Genomic DNA, 15,115 nt, shown 5'->3' on the forward strand with positions numbered 1-15,115 from the left:
GGAGGTGTTTAGTCCCAGGGTCCTTAGCTTAGTGATGAGCTTTGTGGGCACTATGGTGTTAAACGCTGAGCTGTAGTCAATGAATAGCATTCTCACATATGTGTTCCTTTTGTGCAGGTGGGAAAGGGAAGTGTGGAGTGCGATTGAGATTGTGTCATCTGTGGATTTCGTTGGCGCGGTATGTGAATTGGAGTGGGTCTAAGGTTTCCGGGATGATGGTGTTCATGTGAGCCATGACCAGCCTTTCAAAGCACTTCATTGCTACCGATGTGAGTGCTACGGGGAGGTAATAATTTAGGCAGGTTACCTTGGGCACAGGGACAATGGTGGTCTGCTTGAAACATTACAGGTATTACATGCTCTCATGCATGCTTCAGTGTTGCTTGCTCGAAGAGAGCATAAAAGGCATTTAGCTTCTGGTAGGCTCACGTCACTGGGCAGCTCGCGGCTGGGTTTTTCTTTGCAGTCCATAATAGTTTTCAAGCCCTGCCACATCCGACAAGAGTCAGAGCTGGTGTAGTAGGATTCAATCTTCGTCCTGTATTGACGCTTTGCCTGTTTGATGGTTCGTCTGAGGGCGTAGCAGGATTTCTTATAGGCGTACAGATTAGTGTCTCACTCCTTAAAATTGACAGCTCTAGCCTTTAGCTCAGTGCGGATGTTACCTGTAATCAATGGCTTCTGGTTGGGATATGTACATACGGTCACTGTGGGGACGACGTAGTTGATGCACATATTGATGAAGCCGGTGACAAAGGTGATATACTTCTCAATGCCATTGGATGAATCCAGTCTGTGCTAGTAAAACAGTCCTGTAGCATAGAATCCGCGTCATCTGACCACTTAAGTATTGAGCAAGTCACTGGTGCCTCCTGCATTAGCTTGTAATTATTATACAAGGGAGAACATTATATGCATCTCTGTGTGTGGAGTAAAGGTGGTCTAGAGTTTTTTTTCTCTGGTTGCACATGTGACATGCTGGTAGAAATGAGGTAAAACAGATTTAAGTTTGCCTGCATTAAAGTCCCCGGCTCCTAGGAGTGCCGCTTCTGGATGGGCATTTTCTTGTTTGCTTATGGCCTTATACAGCTCGTTGAGTGCAGTCTTAGTGCCAGCATCGGTTTGTGATGGTAAATAGATGGCTAAGAATAATATAGATGAGAACTCTCTTGGTAGATAGTGTGGTCTACAGCTTATCATGAGGTACTCTACCTCAGGCGAGCAATACTTCAAGACTTTTTTAATATTAGACATCACGCACCAGCTGTTATTGACAAATAGACACATTCCCCCGCACCTTATCTTACCAGACATAGGTGCTCTGTTCTGCCGATGCACGGAAAACCCAGCCAGCTCTATTTATACATGTCGTCATTCAGCCACGACTCTGTGAAACATAAGATATTACAGTTTTTTATGTCTTAATTGTAGATCATCCAGTATATTTTCCAATGATTGCACATTGGCCAATAATAAGGATGGTAGTGGTATAAGGGCACAAGGCGAGACCCAAACGCAAACACAGGAGGCAGCTGGTTGAGCTCCGATATTTATTATAGCAAAACGGGTAGGCAAAAGGCAGGTTGGGTACAGGCGAGAGTTCATAAACCAGGTCAGAGTCCAAACGGTACAAGATGATAGGCAGGCTCGAGGTCAGGGCAGGCAGGGGTTCAGTAACCAGGTCAGCGTCCAAATGGTACAAGACAATAGGCAGACTCGAGGTCAGGGGCAGGCAGAGTGGTCAGGCAGGCGGGCTCAGAGTCAGGACAGGCAAGGGTCAAAACCAGGAGGGCGAGAAAAGAGAGAGAAAAAAAGCAGGAGCTGAGACACAAAAACGCTGGTTGACTTGACAAACAAGACGAACTGGCACAGAGAGAAAGTAAACACAAGGATAAATACACCAGGGATAATAAGCGACACCTGGAGGGGGTAGAGACAAGCACAAGGACAGGTGAAACAGATCAGGGTGAGACAGGTGGAGGTTTACTCACTCGCCTACAAATTCTCACAAGGCACCCCGACCTCCGCCCCCTTTTTCTCCGTCCAAATGATGGGCATTTGGGCCTGGTCTCAAGAAAGCAGTATATTCTTTGCGTCAGACTTGTTAAAGAATACATCTTTGTGCAGTTCGAGGTGTGTAATCTCTGTTCTGATGTCCAGAAGGTAATTTCGGTCATACGAGACGGTAGCAAATTAAATCAAATGTAATTAGTAACATACACATGTTTATCAAATGTTATTGCGGGTGTAGCGAAATGCTTGAGTTTCTAGCTCCAACAGTGCAGTAATATCTAACAAGTAAAATCTATCAATTTCATAACAATACACACAATGCACACAAATCTAAAGTAAAGGAATGGAATTAAGAATATATAAATATTTGTACGAGCGATGTCGGAGCGGCATAGACTAAAATACAGTAGAATAGAATACGGTATATACTGTTGAAGTCGGAAGTTTACATACACCTTAGCCAAACACATTTAAATTCAGTTTTTCCACAACTCCTGACATTGAATCCTAGTAAAAATTCCCTGTCTTAGGTCAGTTAGGTTCACCACTTTATTTAAAGAATGTGAAATGTCAGAATAATAGTAGAGAGAATGATTTATTTCAGCTTATATTTCTTTCATCACATTCCCAGTGGGTCAAAAGTTTACATACACTCAATTAATATTTGGTAGCATTGCCTTTAAATTGTTTAACTTTGGTCAAATGTTTCGGGTAGCCTTCCACAAGCTTCCCACAATAAGTTGGGTGAATTTAGGCCCATTCCTCCTGACAGAGCTGGTGTAACAGTCAGGTTTCTAGGCCTCCTTGCTCGCAAACGCTTTTTCAGTTCTGCCCACAAATTTTCTATAGGACTGAGGTCAGGGCTTTGTGATGGCCACTCTAATACCTTGACTTTGTTGTACTTAAGCCATTTTGCCACAACTTTGGAAGTATGCTTGAGGTCATTGTCCATTTGGAAGACCCATTTGCAACCAAGCTTTTAACATCCTGACTGATGTCTTGAGATGCTGCTTCAATATATCCACATAATTTTCATTCCTCATGATGCCATCTATTTTGTGAAGTGCACCAGTCCCTCCTGCAACAAAGCACCCCCACAACATGATGCTGCCACGCCCGTGCTTCACGGTTGGGATGGTGTTCTTTGGCTTGCAAGCCTCCCCCTATTTCCTCCAAACATAACGATGGTCATTATGGCCAAACAGTTCTATTTTCGTTTCATCAGACCAGAGGACATTTCTCCAAAAAGTACGATCTTTGTCCCCATCTGCAGTTGCAAACCTTAGTCTGGCTTTTTTATGGCGGTTCTGGAGCAGTGGCTTCTTCCTTGCTGAGCGGCCTTTCAGGTTATGTCGATATAGGACTAATTTTACTGTGGATATAGATACTTTTGTACCCGTTTCCTCCAGCATCTTCACAAGGTCCTTTGCTGTTGTTCTGGGATTGATTTGCACTTTTTCACCAAAGTACGTTCATCTCTAGGAAACAGAACACGTCTCCTTCCTGAGCGGTATGACGGCTGCGTGGTACCATGGTGTTTATACTTGCGTACTATTGTTTCTACAGATGAACGTGGTACCTTCAGGCATTTGGAAATTACTCCCAAGGATAAACCAGACTCTTGGAGGTCTACAATTTTTTGGGCTGATTTCTTTTGATTTTTCCATGATGTCCAGCAAAGAGGCACTGAGTTTAAAGGTAGGCATTGAAATACATCCACAGGTATACCTCCAATTGACTCAAATGATGTCAATTAGCCTATCAGAAGCTTCTAAAGTTGTTTAAAGGCACAGTCAACTTAGTGTATGTACACTTCTGACCCACTGAAATTGTGATACAGTGAATTATAAGTGAAATAATCTGTCTGTAAACAATTGTTGGAAAAATTACTTGTGCCATGCACAAAGTAGATGCCCTAACTGACTTGCCAAAACAATAGTTTGTTAACAAGAAATGTGTGGAGTGGCTGAAAAACGAGTTTTAATGCCTCCAACCTAAGTGTATGTAAACTTCCGACTTCAACTGTACATATGAGATGAATAATGCAAAATATGTAAACATTATTAAAGTGACTAGTGTTCCATTAATAAAGTGGCCAGTCATTTCAAGTCTATCTAGGGCAGCAGCCTCTAAGGTTCTAGTGATGGCTATTTAACAGTCAGATGGCCTTGAGATAGAAGCTGTTTTTCAGTTTCTCGGTCCCAGCTTTGATGCACCTGTACAGACCTCGCCTTCTGGATGATAGCAGTGAACAGGTACTGGCTTGGATGGTTGTTGTCCTTGATGATCTTTTTGGCCGCCCTGTGACATTGGGTGCTGTAGGTGTCCTGGAGGGCAGGTAGTTTGCCCCCAGTGATGCTTAAGGCAGACTGCACCACCCTCTGGAAACCCCTGCGGTTGCAGGCAGTGCAGTTGCGGTACCAGGTGGTGATATAGCCCGACCGGATGCTCTCAATTGTGCATCTGTAAAACTTTGTGAGGGTTTTAGGACCCCGAATTTCTTCAGGGTCCTGAGGTTGCGCCTTCTTCACCACACACTGTCTGTATGGGTGAATAATTTCAGTTTGTCAGTGATGTGTACGCCGAGGAACTTTAAGCTTTCCACCTTCTCCACTGCGGTCCCGTCGATGTGGATAGGGGGTTGCTCCCTCTGCTGTTTCCTGAAGTCCACAATCAGCTCCTTTGTTTTGTTGACATTGTTTGAGAGGTTATTTTCCTGGCACCACACTCCCAGGGCCCTCACCTCCTCCCTGTAGGCTGTCTCGTCATTGTTGGTAATCAGTAGCAACAACATTATGTAGCAGCAACATTATGTACAACATAAGTTATAAACAATGCGAAAAAAATAACAATAATTGCACAGTTGGTTAGGAGCCCGTAAAGCGCCAGCCATCCCCTCCGGTGTCATTACTACAGGGAGGAGGTCAGTGACCTGGCAGTGTGGTGCCGGGTCAACAACTTCTCCCTCAACGTCAGTAAGACCAAGGAGCTGATCGTGAAATACAGGAAACAAAATGACGGGGTTGCAATTGAGGGGGTTGAGAGTGTCAAGTTGCTCAGTGTCCGCATCACTAAGGACTTAAAATGGTTTCTTCACCCTCAGGAGGTTATAAAGGTTTGGCATGGGCCCTCAAATCCTCAAAAAGTTATACAGCTGCATTCACTACTGTGAGCATCTTGACTGGCTGCATCACTGCTTGGTATGCGTTAAATGCTCCAGCCACACCAACAGGTTCCTGAACAGCTTCTATCCCTAAGTCATAACAGCTAACAAAATGGCTAATCAAACTATCTGAATTGACCCTTGTATTTTATATTTGGCGCTGTCTCTATGCACACTCACAGGACTCTACACACTCACGCATACTGACACTCCAACACACATAACATGCAGACATATTTATATTGAATCTACACCCACGCACACACACTCATGTACAAGCATCATATAAACTTCTGCTACTCTGTCCATCATATATCTTGATGCCTAGTCACCTTACCCCTATTCATATCTACCTCTATTCCTCCAGTATACCCTGCACATTGTAAATATGGTACTGGAGTTGACCCTGTATATAGCTTCTTACTTTCTTGTGTTCTTCTTATTTCTTATTTTTATTTATTGTGTGTTTTTTCTAATTTATGTTATTTTTAGTACTTCATTGATATTGATTATTTCATTGTTGGGTTTAGAGTTTGCAAGAAAGACATTTCACTGTACATGTGCACGTGACATTAAAACCTGCAACTTGAACACAGCCGTGTTCTGTACAGATGTAGGATCTTCATTTGAGCCAGTTTGCTACAGAAGGAAATAATCCTGCAGCAACAGGAAATGTGAATTATTATGTGGATTATAATTAATGGACATCTTTTGTTACGACCGTTGATGGAAGGAGACCAGGGTGCAGCGTCGTAGGCGTACATTTTCTTTAATTTTAAATCTTCCACCAAAAACAATAAACAACTCAACGAACGTAAAGCTAGGAGTGCAACACCTGCAACACACAAAGGCAAGATCCCACAACTGAAGGTGGGAGAAAGGGCTGCCTAAGTATGATCCCCAATCAGAGACAACGATAGACAGCTGCCTCTGATTGGGACCCATACTCGGCCAACAAAGAAATATAAACATAGATTTCCCACCCTAGTCACACACTGACCTACCCAATAGAGAATTTAAAGGATCCCTAAGGTCAGGGCGTGACATCTTTGTAGGGGTTGATACAGTTTTTGTTAGGGCAAATATTGCCTGAAATGTAAATGTGGAAACAACAAAATTTAGAAAACTTTTAAAAACTCAAGTACACTGCAAGTTTGCATTTCCTGCTGTGCAGGACATTTCTCAGCAACAAAAGAGTGATCAAATTAAGATCCGTCTGTAGCTCATCAGTGTGTGACACATGCAGCTGTGAGCTCTACTAGACCATGTTCGTCTCTGTCAATACCTCAAGGTCAAGGTCTCCACGCATGTTAGTGAACATGCTCTAACAAGGGAAAACTGGGCCAAGTGTTTGGTAAGTTTGTCCCCAAGAGGTTGTAACAGGGATGGCTAGTTGATGGACCGCCATGAATATACAGTCAAGGAGAGAATGAGGACAATAAAAGGAGAAAGGACAAAGAAGAAGAAGAAGAAGAGAAGAAGAACTAAAGGAGTCACCTCTTACCTGCCTCCACCTCCTCTATGGATTTCTTCTTCTTTGGTTTGATCTCCTTCACCTCCGTACCAGCGTCGTCCATCATAACGTCCTTTCTCTCTTCCTCCCACTCTCTCCCATGTTCCATAGGTCCAGCCTGTCTCACCTGTGTCTGGACACCTGTGGTGTACTGTCCCTCTACACCTCCATCCCAGCCTAGAACACAGCAACAGAGGGCCAGAGACACAGACAAACCCAACAATGCCCCCCTCATCGTCTTACTACACTCAGAAGCAGGACCAGACTAAATCAGCCTACAGCTTAAACCAGACTTGAACCAGATTTACCAAGACCAGCACTGGCAGTGGAACCTGACCCCAGCTCTAGAAAGGAAAGAGAAGCTTCCTCAGTTACTCTGCTTGCACCAACAAAACAAATAAAAGTTTGCAGGCCAAATGGCCCAACTCCTGTTTCAGTGAAGCACAAAAAGCCCCAGGCCACCCACAGTCTCTCACACAGACCAGTCAGAACAGTCAGCTAACAGATGACTTGCATTTGCTAGATGAGCAACAACACAGAACATCCAACAACAGTCCTCAGGTGTAGAAGAAGTCTCAGTTGGAGTCAGTCTGTCTTGAAGAGTCTCTGAGAGCTTGAAGAGATGAGTTCTGGTTGGTTCCTTCCAGTAGCCGTGGAGTCAGAATTTTTTTTTGTATAAAACTTTGGTGTGTAGAATGCTTTGGTTTGTAGAAAGCTGCGGTGAAAGGTTTGGTGTGCAGATGTGTACAGAGCGTAGGCCTGTTTGGTGGTGGAGCAGGAAAGAGCTGTGGGCTCAGGGTTTTAAAGCAGCCTCCTGGCAGAGAACGAAGAAAGGAAACACAGATGCATGCAGGAGTCTGTAGTCTCAGCAGCAGTAACACAGCACACCTCCTGGCTCCCGTCTTTCCTCGCCCTCTCACTCCTCCGCAGGCACCCCCTCTCCCTCTCTCCACTCAACATAGGGGAGGAGGTCTTCCACATGTCACATTGCAGGGGAGAGGGGAGAGAGAGAGAGAATAATTTAGAAAAACATTTAGAAAACATTTAAATGCAGAAGTTGACAATAATTAATTTCCAGAGTAAGTACTATACTCTTGCAACAAAAAGACAAATGTGAGTCAGTCTACTGAATCCACCCAGGACCCATTTTTCAATGAGTTCAGAAAAAAGGGAAAAAAAAATTTGGAGAGGAAAACTCATTCCATATTTAAGAATGCGCCCAAATCGTGTGGTTGGGAATAAGTGTTTTAGCAGACCTGGTAAAACACACACACAAACACACACACACGCACGCACGCACACACACACACACACACACACACACACACACACACACACACACACACACACACACACACACACACACACACACACACACACACACACACACACACACACACACACACACACACACACACACACACACACACACACACACACACACACACACACACACACACACACACTGACCCAAACAACCCAGCTCAGCTCCACATGCCTCCAGGTCATACAGAGATGTCAGGACCTGTCCCTGTCTCCTACTCTGCTCTCAAGTGGAAAACAGAAGAAAAAGAGAGGAAGGGTGTGAGCTGGAAGTGAATTTGCTAAAAAATACGACTTTACACTGGTTACCAATGGTGGGTCGGGACCTAGTGGTGGGTTGCATCTGATTCCTTGTGAGGTCTTTGCTTAAGACTGTGTTCAGGCTAGAAACATTGAATGAGAATGGACCCAGAGGTTTAAGTTGATTTCTGTGATAAAATATGACAATAAACAGTAATAACATAGTAATGTGTTGATTGCTATTCATTCCTCAGAGACTTTATCTTCTAGTTAACAGATTAAGTATGCCCCTACAGTAATCACACCTACAACTCATGCTGGAGACTACTGAGTCTGGTGGCCACTAAGTTCCAGAGTTATTTCTCCTATGATACTGTAGTTATGACAGTCAGATGTGCTGTGATATCTAAGCACTCTACCAGATGTGCTGGGATATCTACTTTCTTTATTTCTAGTCTGGAGCAGTGAGTCAGCCTGCAGTGTTAGCAGGAGGGTCATCTTGACTTCATCAAGGCCATGCATCAATGAACACACATCTGATCTGATGTACAAACAGAAGATAGAAAGCTGCTATTCATAGATCATCAAAAGTCAGTGAACATTAATGCTATGAGCTCTGGAAGGCAATCCAGCAGTCTATGTTCTGAGCTCTACGTACCTTATTCTCAATTGTTGTAAATATGATAATGTATGAAAGTTACACATGTCCATTCCTGTATAGTTTATGATTTGGAAGGTATGTTAATGTCGAAGCCTCAAGGATGGAAAAGACTCCATAATAACTGTAGCATGTGACCAGTCACCCAGGCCGATCAGTCATACTGTTTTCTGTACTGTATCATCTGTATCTGTGTCTCGTCCATAACCGCGGGAGGTAGGACTGCTGAGGGTGCTGCAGCACCGCCTGAAAAATCTGAAAAAGATCTATATATACAGTGGGGAGAACAAGTATTTGATACACTGCCGATTTTGCAGGTTTTCCTACTTACAAAGCATGTAGAGGTCTGTAATTTTTTATCATAGGTACACTTCAACTCTGAGAGACGGAATCTAAAACAAAAATCCAGAAAATCACATTGTATGATTTTTAAGTAATTAATTTGCATTTTATTGCATGACATAAGTATTTGATCAGCTACCAACCAGTAAGAATTCCGGCTCTCACAGACCTGTTAGTTTTTCTTTAAGAAGCCCTCCTGTTCTCCACTCATTACCTGTATTAACTGCACCTGTTTGAACTCGTTACATGTATAAAAGACACCTGTCCACACACTCAATCAAACATTCTCCAACCTCTCCACAATGGCCAAGACCAGAGAGCTGTGTAAGGACATCAGGGATAAAATTGTAGACCTGCACAAGGCTGGGATGGGCTACAGGACAATAGGCAAGCAGCTTGGTGAGAAGGCAACAACTGTTGGCGCAATTATTAGAAAATGGAAGAAGTTCAAGATGACGGTCAATCACCCTCGGTCTGGGGCTCCATGCAAGATCTCACCTCGTGGGGCATCAATGATCATGAGGAAGGTGAGGGATCAGCCCAGAACTACACGGCAGGACCTGGTCAATGACCTGAAGAGAGCTGGGACCACAGTCTCAAAGAAAACCATTAGTAACACACTACGCCGTCATGGATTAAAATCCTGCAGCGCACGCAAGGTCCCCCTGCTCAAGCCAGCGCATGTCCAGGCCCGTCTGAAGTTTGCCAATGACCATCTGGATGATCCAGAGGAGGAATGGGAGAAGGTCATGTGGTCTGATGAGACAAAAATAGAGCTTTTTGGTCTAAACTCCACTCGCCGTGTTTGGAGGAAGAAGAAGGATGAGTACAACCCCAAGAACACCATCCCAACCGTGAAGCATGGAGGTGGAAACATCATTCTTTTGGGGATGCTTTTCTGCAAAGGGGACAGGACGACTGCACCGTATTTAGGGGAGGATGGATGGGGCCATGTATCGCAAGATCTTGGCCAACAACCTCCTTCCCTCAGTAAGAGCATTGAAGATGGGTCGTGGCTGGGTCTTCCAGCATGACAACAACCCGAAACACACAGCCAGGGCAACTAAGGAGTGGCTCTGTAAGAAGCATCTCAAGGTCCTGGAGTGGCCTAGCCAGTCTCCAGACCTGAACCCAATAGAAAATCTTTGGAAAGATTGCTGAAAGTCCGTATTGCCCAGCGACAGCCCCGAAACCTGAAGGATCTGGAGAAGGTCTGTATGGAGGAGTGGGCCAAAATCCCTGCTGCAGTGTGTGCAAACCTGGTCAAGAACTACAGGAACCGTATGATCTCTGTAATTGCAAACAAAGGTTTCTGTACCAAATATTAAGTTCTGCTTTTCTGATGTATCAAATACTTATGTCATGCAATAAAATGCAAATTAATTACTTAAAAATCATACAATGTGATTTTCTGGATTTTTGTTTTAGATTCCGTCTCTCACAGTTGAAGTGTACCTATGATAAAAATTACAGACCTCTACATGCTTTGTAAGTAGGAAAACCTGCATAATTCGGCAGTGTATCAAATACTTCTTCTCCCCACTGTATATATTTTGTTTTAAAGATTGCTGTCAGTGAATGCGATACAGAGAATGAGGGTGATAAGAGTCCAGGGGTGTCATGCTCCCCAAAAATCTAAGAAGGCACAAAGTACTGTGCTTTTTCCTGCAATCTTGTGCCATAATCATTATGTCTAATTCTCTGTTTAAAAAATATCTATATATTTTTCTGCATATCTAGGCATATCTTGAGCTGTCTGTATCCTCCTGACTTGTGGTTCTTTTTTTTAAAGAAACAAAATATGCTTCTCTGCATGGCTGCTAAAATCTGGGTAACAGATTGGAAGGAATGTGAGTCTTATTCAGCATGTTTAGTTATTGCTTGCTTTTCTAAAGTCTACCAACCTTTCCAGCAGGCATGCCAGCTAAGATTGTTAGACAAGCTTGCTACTCTAACTTGATTGATAGCCTGAAATGGCTTCTTGGTAGCTAGTTATGAGGTTGGGAGCTTGGGAACCTATCTGGGCTTGCAAAAGCCAACTTCATAAAATTGCTAGGTGGCTAGTAGTATTACAGAAAAAATATATACAGTATAATAATCATTTTTATATAGCTGTATATTCTTTTTTAAGTAAAAAAATACACTGTTTAATCTAAAGATAACTGATGGCTCTCTGACATCTGTGGCTAACACAGAGCATATAATGGATTGCAAACAGATGTGCCCCGGCTGGTCGAATCCAGTGTGTGTGTGTGTGTGTGTGTGTGTGTGTGTGTGTGTGTGTGTGTGTGTGTGTGTGTGTGTGTGTGTGTGTGTGTGTGTGTGTGTGTGTGTGTGTGTGTGTGTGTGTGTGTGTGTGTGTGTGCTCCTGCTGGCCCGATTGTATGCTTTCTCATCATCCTCTATGAGTGCTGCTGTTTCTCATCTCAGAGACCAGGAAACTGCTAGGATTGGTGGCTATTACTATCATATCCACTCCACATCTGTCTGCCTTTGTCTCCTCTGTGTGTTTACTTGGGTTTGTGTCTTTTTTGCATAATAAATCATTCAAGATTGATTTTCATTTTACTTCTTTAAATTGGGAAGAACACTACTGGTACAGTACAAAAATATTTAATCTTTGTGTATGGACATTATATCCAAATAAGTTAACAGCTTTTAACAATAAGAAAATAACCCTATCATTTAACATTTTACAGCAATAATCCTTCGGCATATGGGATAGATTGACATAGTTTTCCACTGGCTTTTAAACAACACATAAATAGTAACTCATAAATACTGATATTAATTTACAGTGGCCTATTACATTGCACAAATACCTTTATGACATAGCAGGTTATAGTGTCTAAACTGTGAGCTCAATCTGATTGAAACCACAACCAGAATTTGTGCAAATGGTAAGCTAAAAATGTTCTCATCTAAAATTGATGATGGTTGTATTGTGGAGTGAGGAAGGTTGGTGGCGTGAACATTTGAATCTGTGGTCCCTGGTGAAAATTCATTTTGTTGTACAGTGGAAGGGTTGTAGGATAGACAGGAGGAGGTTTGGGGTATCTGACCTCACACTGGAGCTGCTGCTCATGCCGCCCTTTCCCCTCACACTCTTTCTTCCACTTGGTGCGTCGGTTTTGGAACCAGATCTTAACCTGAGTCTCTGTGAGACAGAGCATCAAGGCGATGGCGTAGCGCTCGAACACAGACAGGTAGTGGCTGCTGTGGAAACTATGTTCTAGAATGTGTAGTTGATCCAAGGTGAACGCTGTCCGAACCCGTGGTGACTTGCCCTTTGACCTCTCCAGGCTACGGCACACAGATGCAGGGTGAGACTCGCTAGTCTCCCTTTCCGCTGAGTCCACTGTGGTGGAGCATTTACTGGCTGCTGGACCACTTGGGAATTCTACTCTCTTGGAATGGCCTTCTGGAATGGCTGCCCCACCTGAATATTGAAAATAGTGAGTTTAGAGAGGGACCTCAACCATTCTTATCTGCAGTTATGATGATATGGGTTGAATGCTGATAAAGAATAATGTTAAAAGTTAATTGTTGAGGGCTGGGCCAAAAATAAACAACTCAACACTGCCTTCTGGGAAATAACTAATACTACTGTATCAACTGTAGTAGTACTAGGCTACGCCTATAAACTAAACTTCTGCATCAACACTATATCTCAATCTAAGGATAATATTTATTTACAAAATATAACTAGTAAGTAAATGGCTTTTAACCCCTTTAAGTTTCAAAATAAATAGTTAGAATAACTGAACGCTCCTACCTGTGGTCTGTCTTGCAGCATCACTCTCAGCAGCTGAACCATGGCTCGGATGGGTACTGCTTGGACACCCAGTGAATTTAGACGGATCCATGATGTCTGCTACAGAGAAAGAGGTTCTGCTAACCTGTGACAACTTTTCTGGCTGCATTTAAATTTTCTGTTGTGTAAATTTGGACGTAAATGCGCACGTTGTTCAGTGAAGGAGGTGGCAGAGAACTCGAGTACCACTGCGCGGCCACCTTACATCCCCGTGTCTGATTCTTGTTGCCCTGGCGCCCCTCAATTTATACAGGTCAAGCACACGCCGCTCCCCCACATAAAATTAACATTTCCACAATTACAAGTGCACCGCTGGGCTCTGCAAGAAAAAACACGTGCTCCTTCCTGCGTGCGTAATTTGGCGCGCGCAACACGCATGGACATACACAAGAACATACAACACTGGCCGAGTGCGTGGAAGAAGGAACCCCTGCGCGGGCACTTTAAAATGCTAATGAGCGCTCTCAGCTGGATCGGTTATTTATTGCAGAGCATCTGGTTAAAATGTGCCGTTTTCTTTACAACCGTGTTCCTTTTTTGTCGTTTGGCTTGTCATTATTTGCAATTGTGTGATTTTACGCTGGTAGGACACGTGAACTCCGGTTGTCATTCTAAGTAATCGACTCCTCTCAGAGTGAAAGTGATGCTGCTTCACTTGTGCACGATTATCAATAGAAGCATTTGTGTTTTTTATTGGATGTGGTTAAAGTGTATAGCTTTGTAGTGAATCTAATCACACAAACACTTAGTTGTAAATGTGTGGACCTCTAATCATAGCTAACACGATTATGAGTGCAATAGCCCTTCTGTCTGCTCAACAGTATGAAAATAAAGACCTAACTAAAGCATTTTGTGCCTATTAGATAACTTGGAGCTTATTTTCCTGTAGTAATTTGTGCTGTTGTAGCCTACTGTTAGAATGCTTAGTTTCAGAATCCCTTGATAACGGTTCTCCAAATGTGTTCTTCATTGGTGTATCAGTTTCTCGCCACTGTTTCCAAGTATACCTGGTAGGCTTGAAGTGGGAACCTATTACTATCCTATTGTGTACTGTAGGCTAGATTTCAAACCAATCCACATACTTTTATGTAAAATCTCTTAGTATCTTTCATCTCTCAAACAAACCAGGATAGAAGCAACATCAACTACATAGCATAATATGACCACAGAGAGATCAACAGGGAAGTTTGTATAATAATAAAGCCCACTGATATGTGCACATTGGATAAGTGGGTTGTTCCCCGAAATTAGTGCCTTTTCTACTTGATATTTCAAGTAGAAATTGTGCACCAATACATTTTTAAAAGCCTGTTATATTAAATTAAGTGCCCTCTAATATACCCCCTAGTCGGTAATCTAGTTACATAACAAAAAAATTGCCATCAAAATCCATAAATTTAAGCTATAGATATCTGTTTTTTTGCATTGGATGCATCTCAATCGATGGCATCTGCCAGTGTCTCACTTCTACATTTGCGGTGAAAGGTGGTAGAGCTAGAGAGGTGTTTGACAGCGCATGAGACATCCGAAAATTGGTCTTCTCACGAAAACATCTGTAGCGTCCAAACAGTTTTGACCACTCTATGGAAAGGGGAGATTCTCACGAACATATGATGATGTTCCGTTTCGCTCTACGAACCCCACAAGTGTCAGGAAACTAGTCTGAACTCGGTACAGTTGATGTGCCAACTTCTGTTTGGTAGCGTCCGAACCGTTTTGGCCACAAACTAATGGCACCCCATTTCACGAACATGGTGGTGTTCTCTGTTTTGCTCTATGACCTCCACAAGAGTTATGGGACTGGTCAGATTTTTTGGGGGGGAAAATGTAAGTATGAAGGTAGTTCTGTTCCTACCAAAAAAATGGGTTAAATATGTGGTAAAAAAAATTATATATATTTCCAGAGTTTAAAAAAAATATCTCCTAGATTTAGGACAGACACTTCAAAACCTTGTTTTTTATGATTTATTTTTGGACTGTCCTTTTTGCCATTTCTGAATGTGTTATTCAATGCGTTTCTATGGGCTTTAGTAGTAAAGGCCAAAATCT

General features: G+C 42.9%; 1 protein-coding gene across 2 annotated transcripts in view; it reads right to left on the reverse strand.

Annotated features, from left to right (window-relative positions):
- LOC139544177 (inactive carboxypeptidase-like protein X2) overlaps positions 1-7,794 on the reverse strand; it is a 30,350-nt gene extending 22,556 nt beyond the window's left edge. The window contains exon 1 of one of the 2 annotated variants that reach the window (XM_071350990.1): positions 6,681-7,794. In XM_071350990.1, the coding sequence (XP_071207091.1) occupies positions 6,681-6,924 (244 nt within the window). In that variant the 5' untranslated portion in view covers positions 6,925-7,794. The remainder of the gene's footprint in view (positions 1-6,680) is intronic. The other variant, XM_071350991.1, reaches the window with a different exon arrangement.
- Positions 7,795-15,115: the final 7,321 nt, after the last annotated feature.

The sequence above is a fragment of the Salvelinus alpinus genome, chromosome 18 (assembly GCF_045679555.1).
Source record: "Salvelinus alpinus chromosome 18, SLU_Salpinus.1, whole genome shotgun sequence".
NCBI classification, from domain to species: domain Eukaryota; kingdom Metazoa; phylum Chordata; class Actinopteri; order Salmoniformes; family Salmonidae; genus Salvelinus; species Salvelinus alpinus.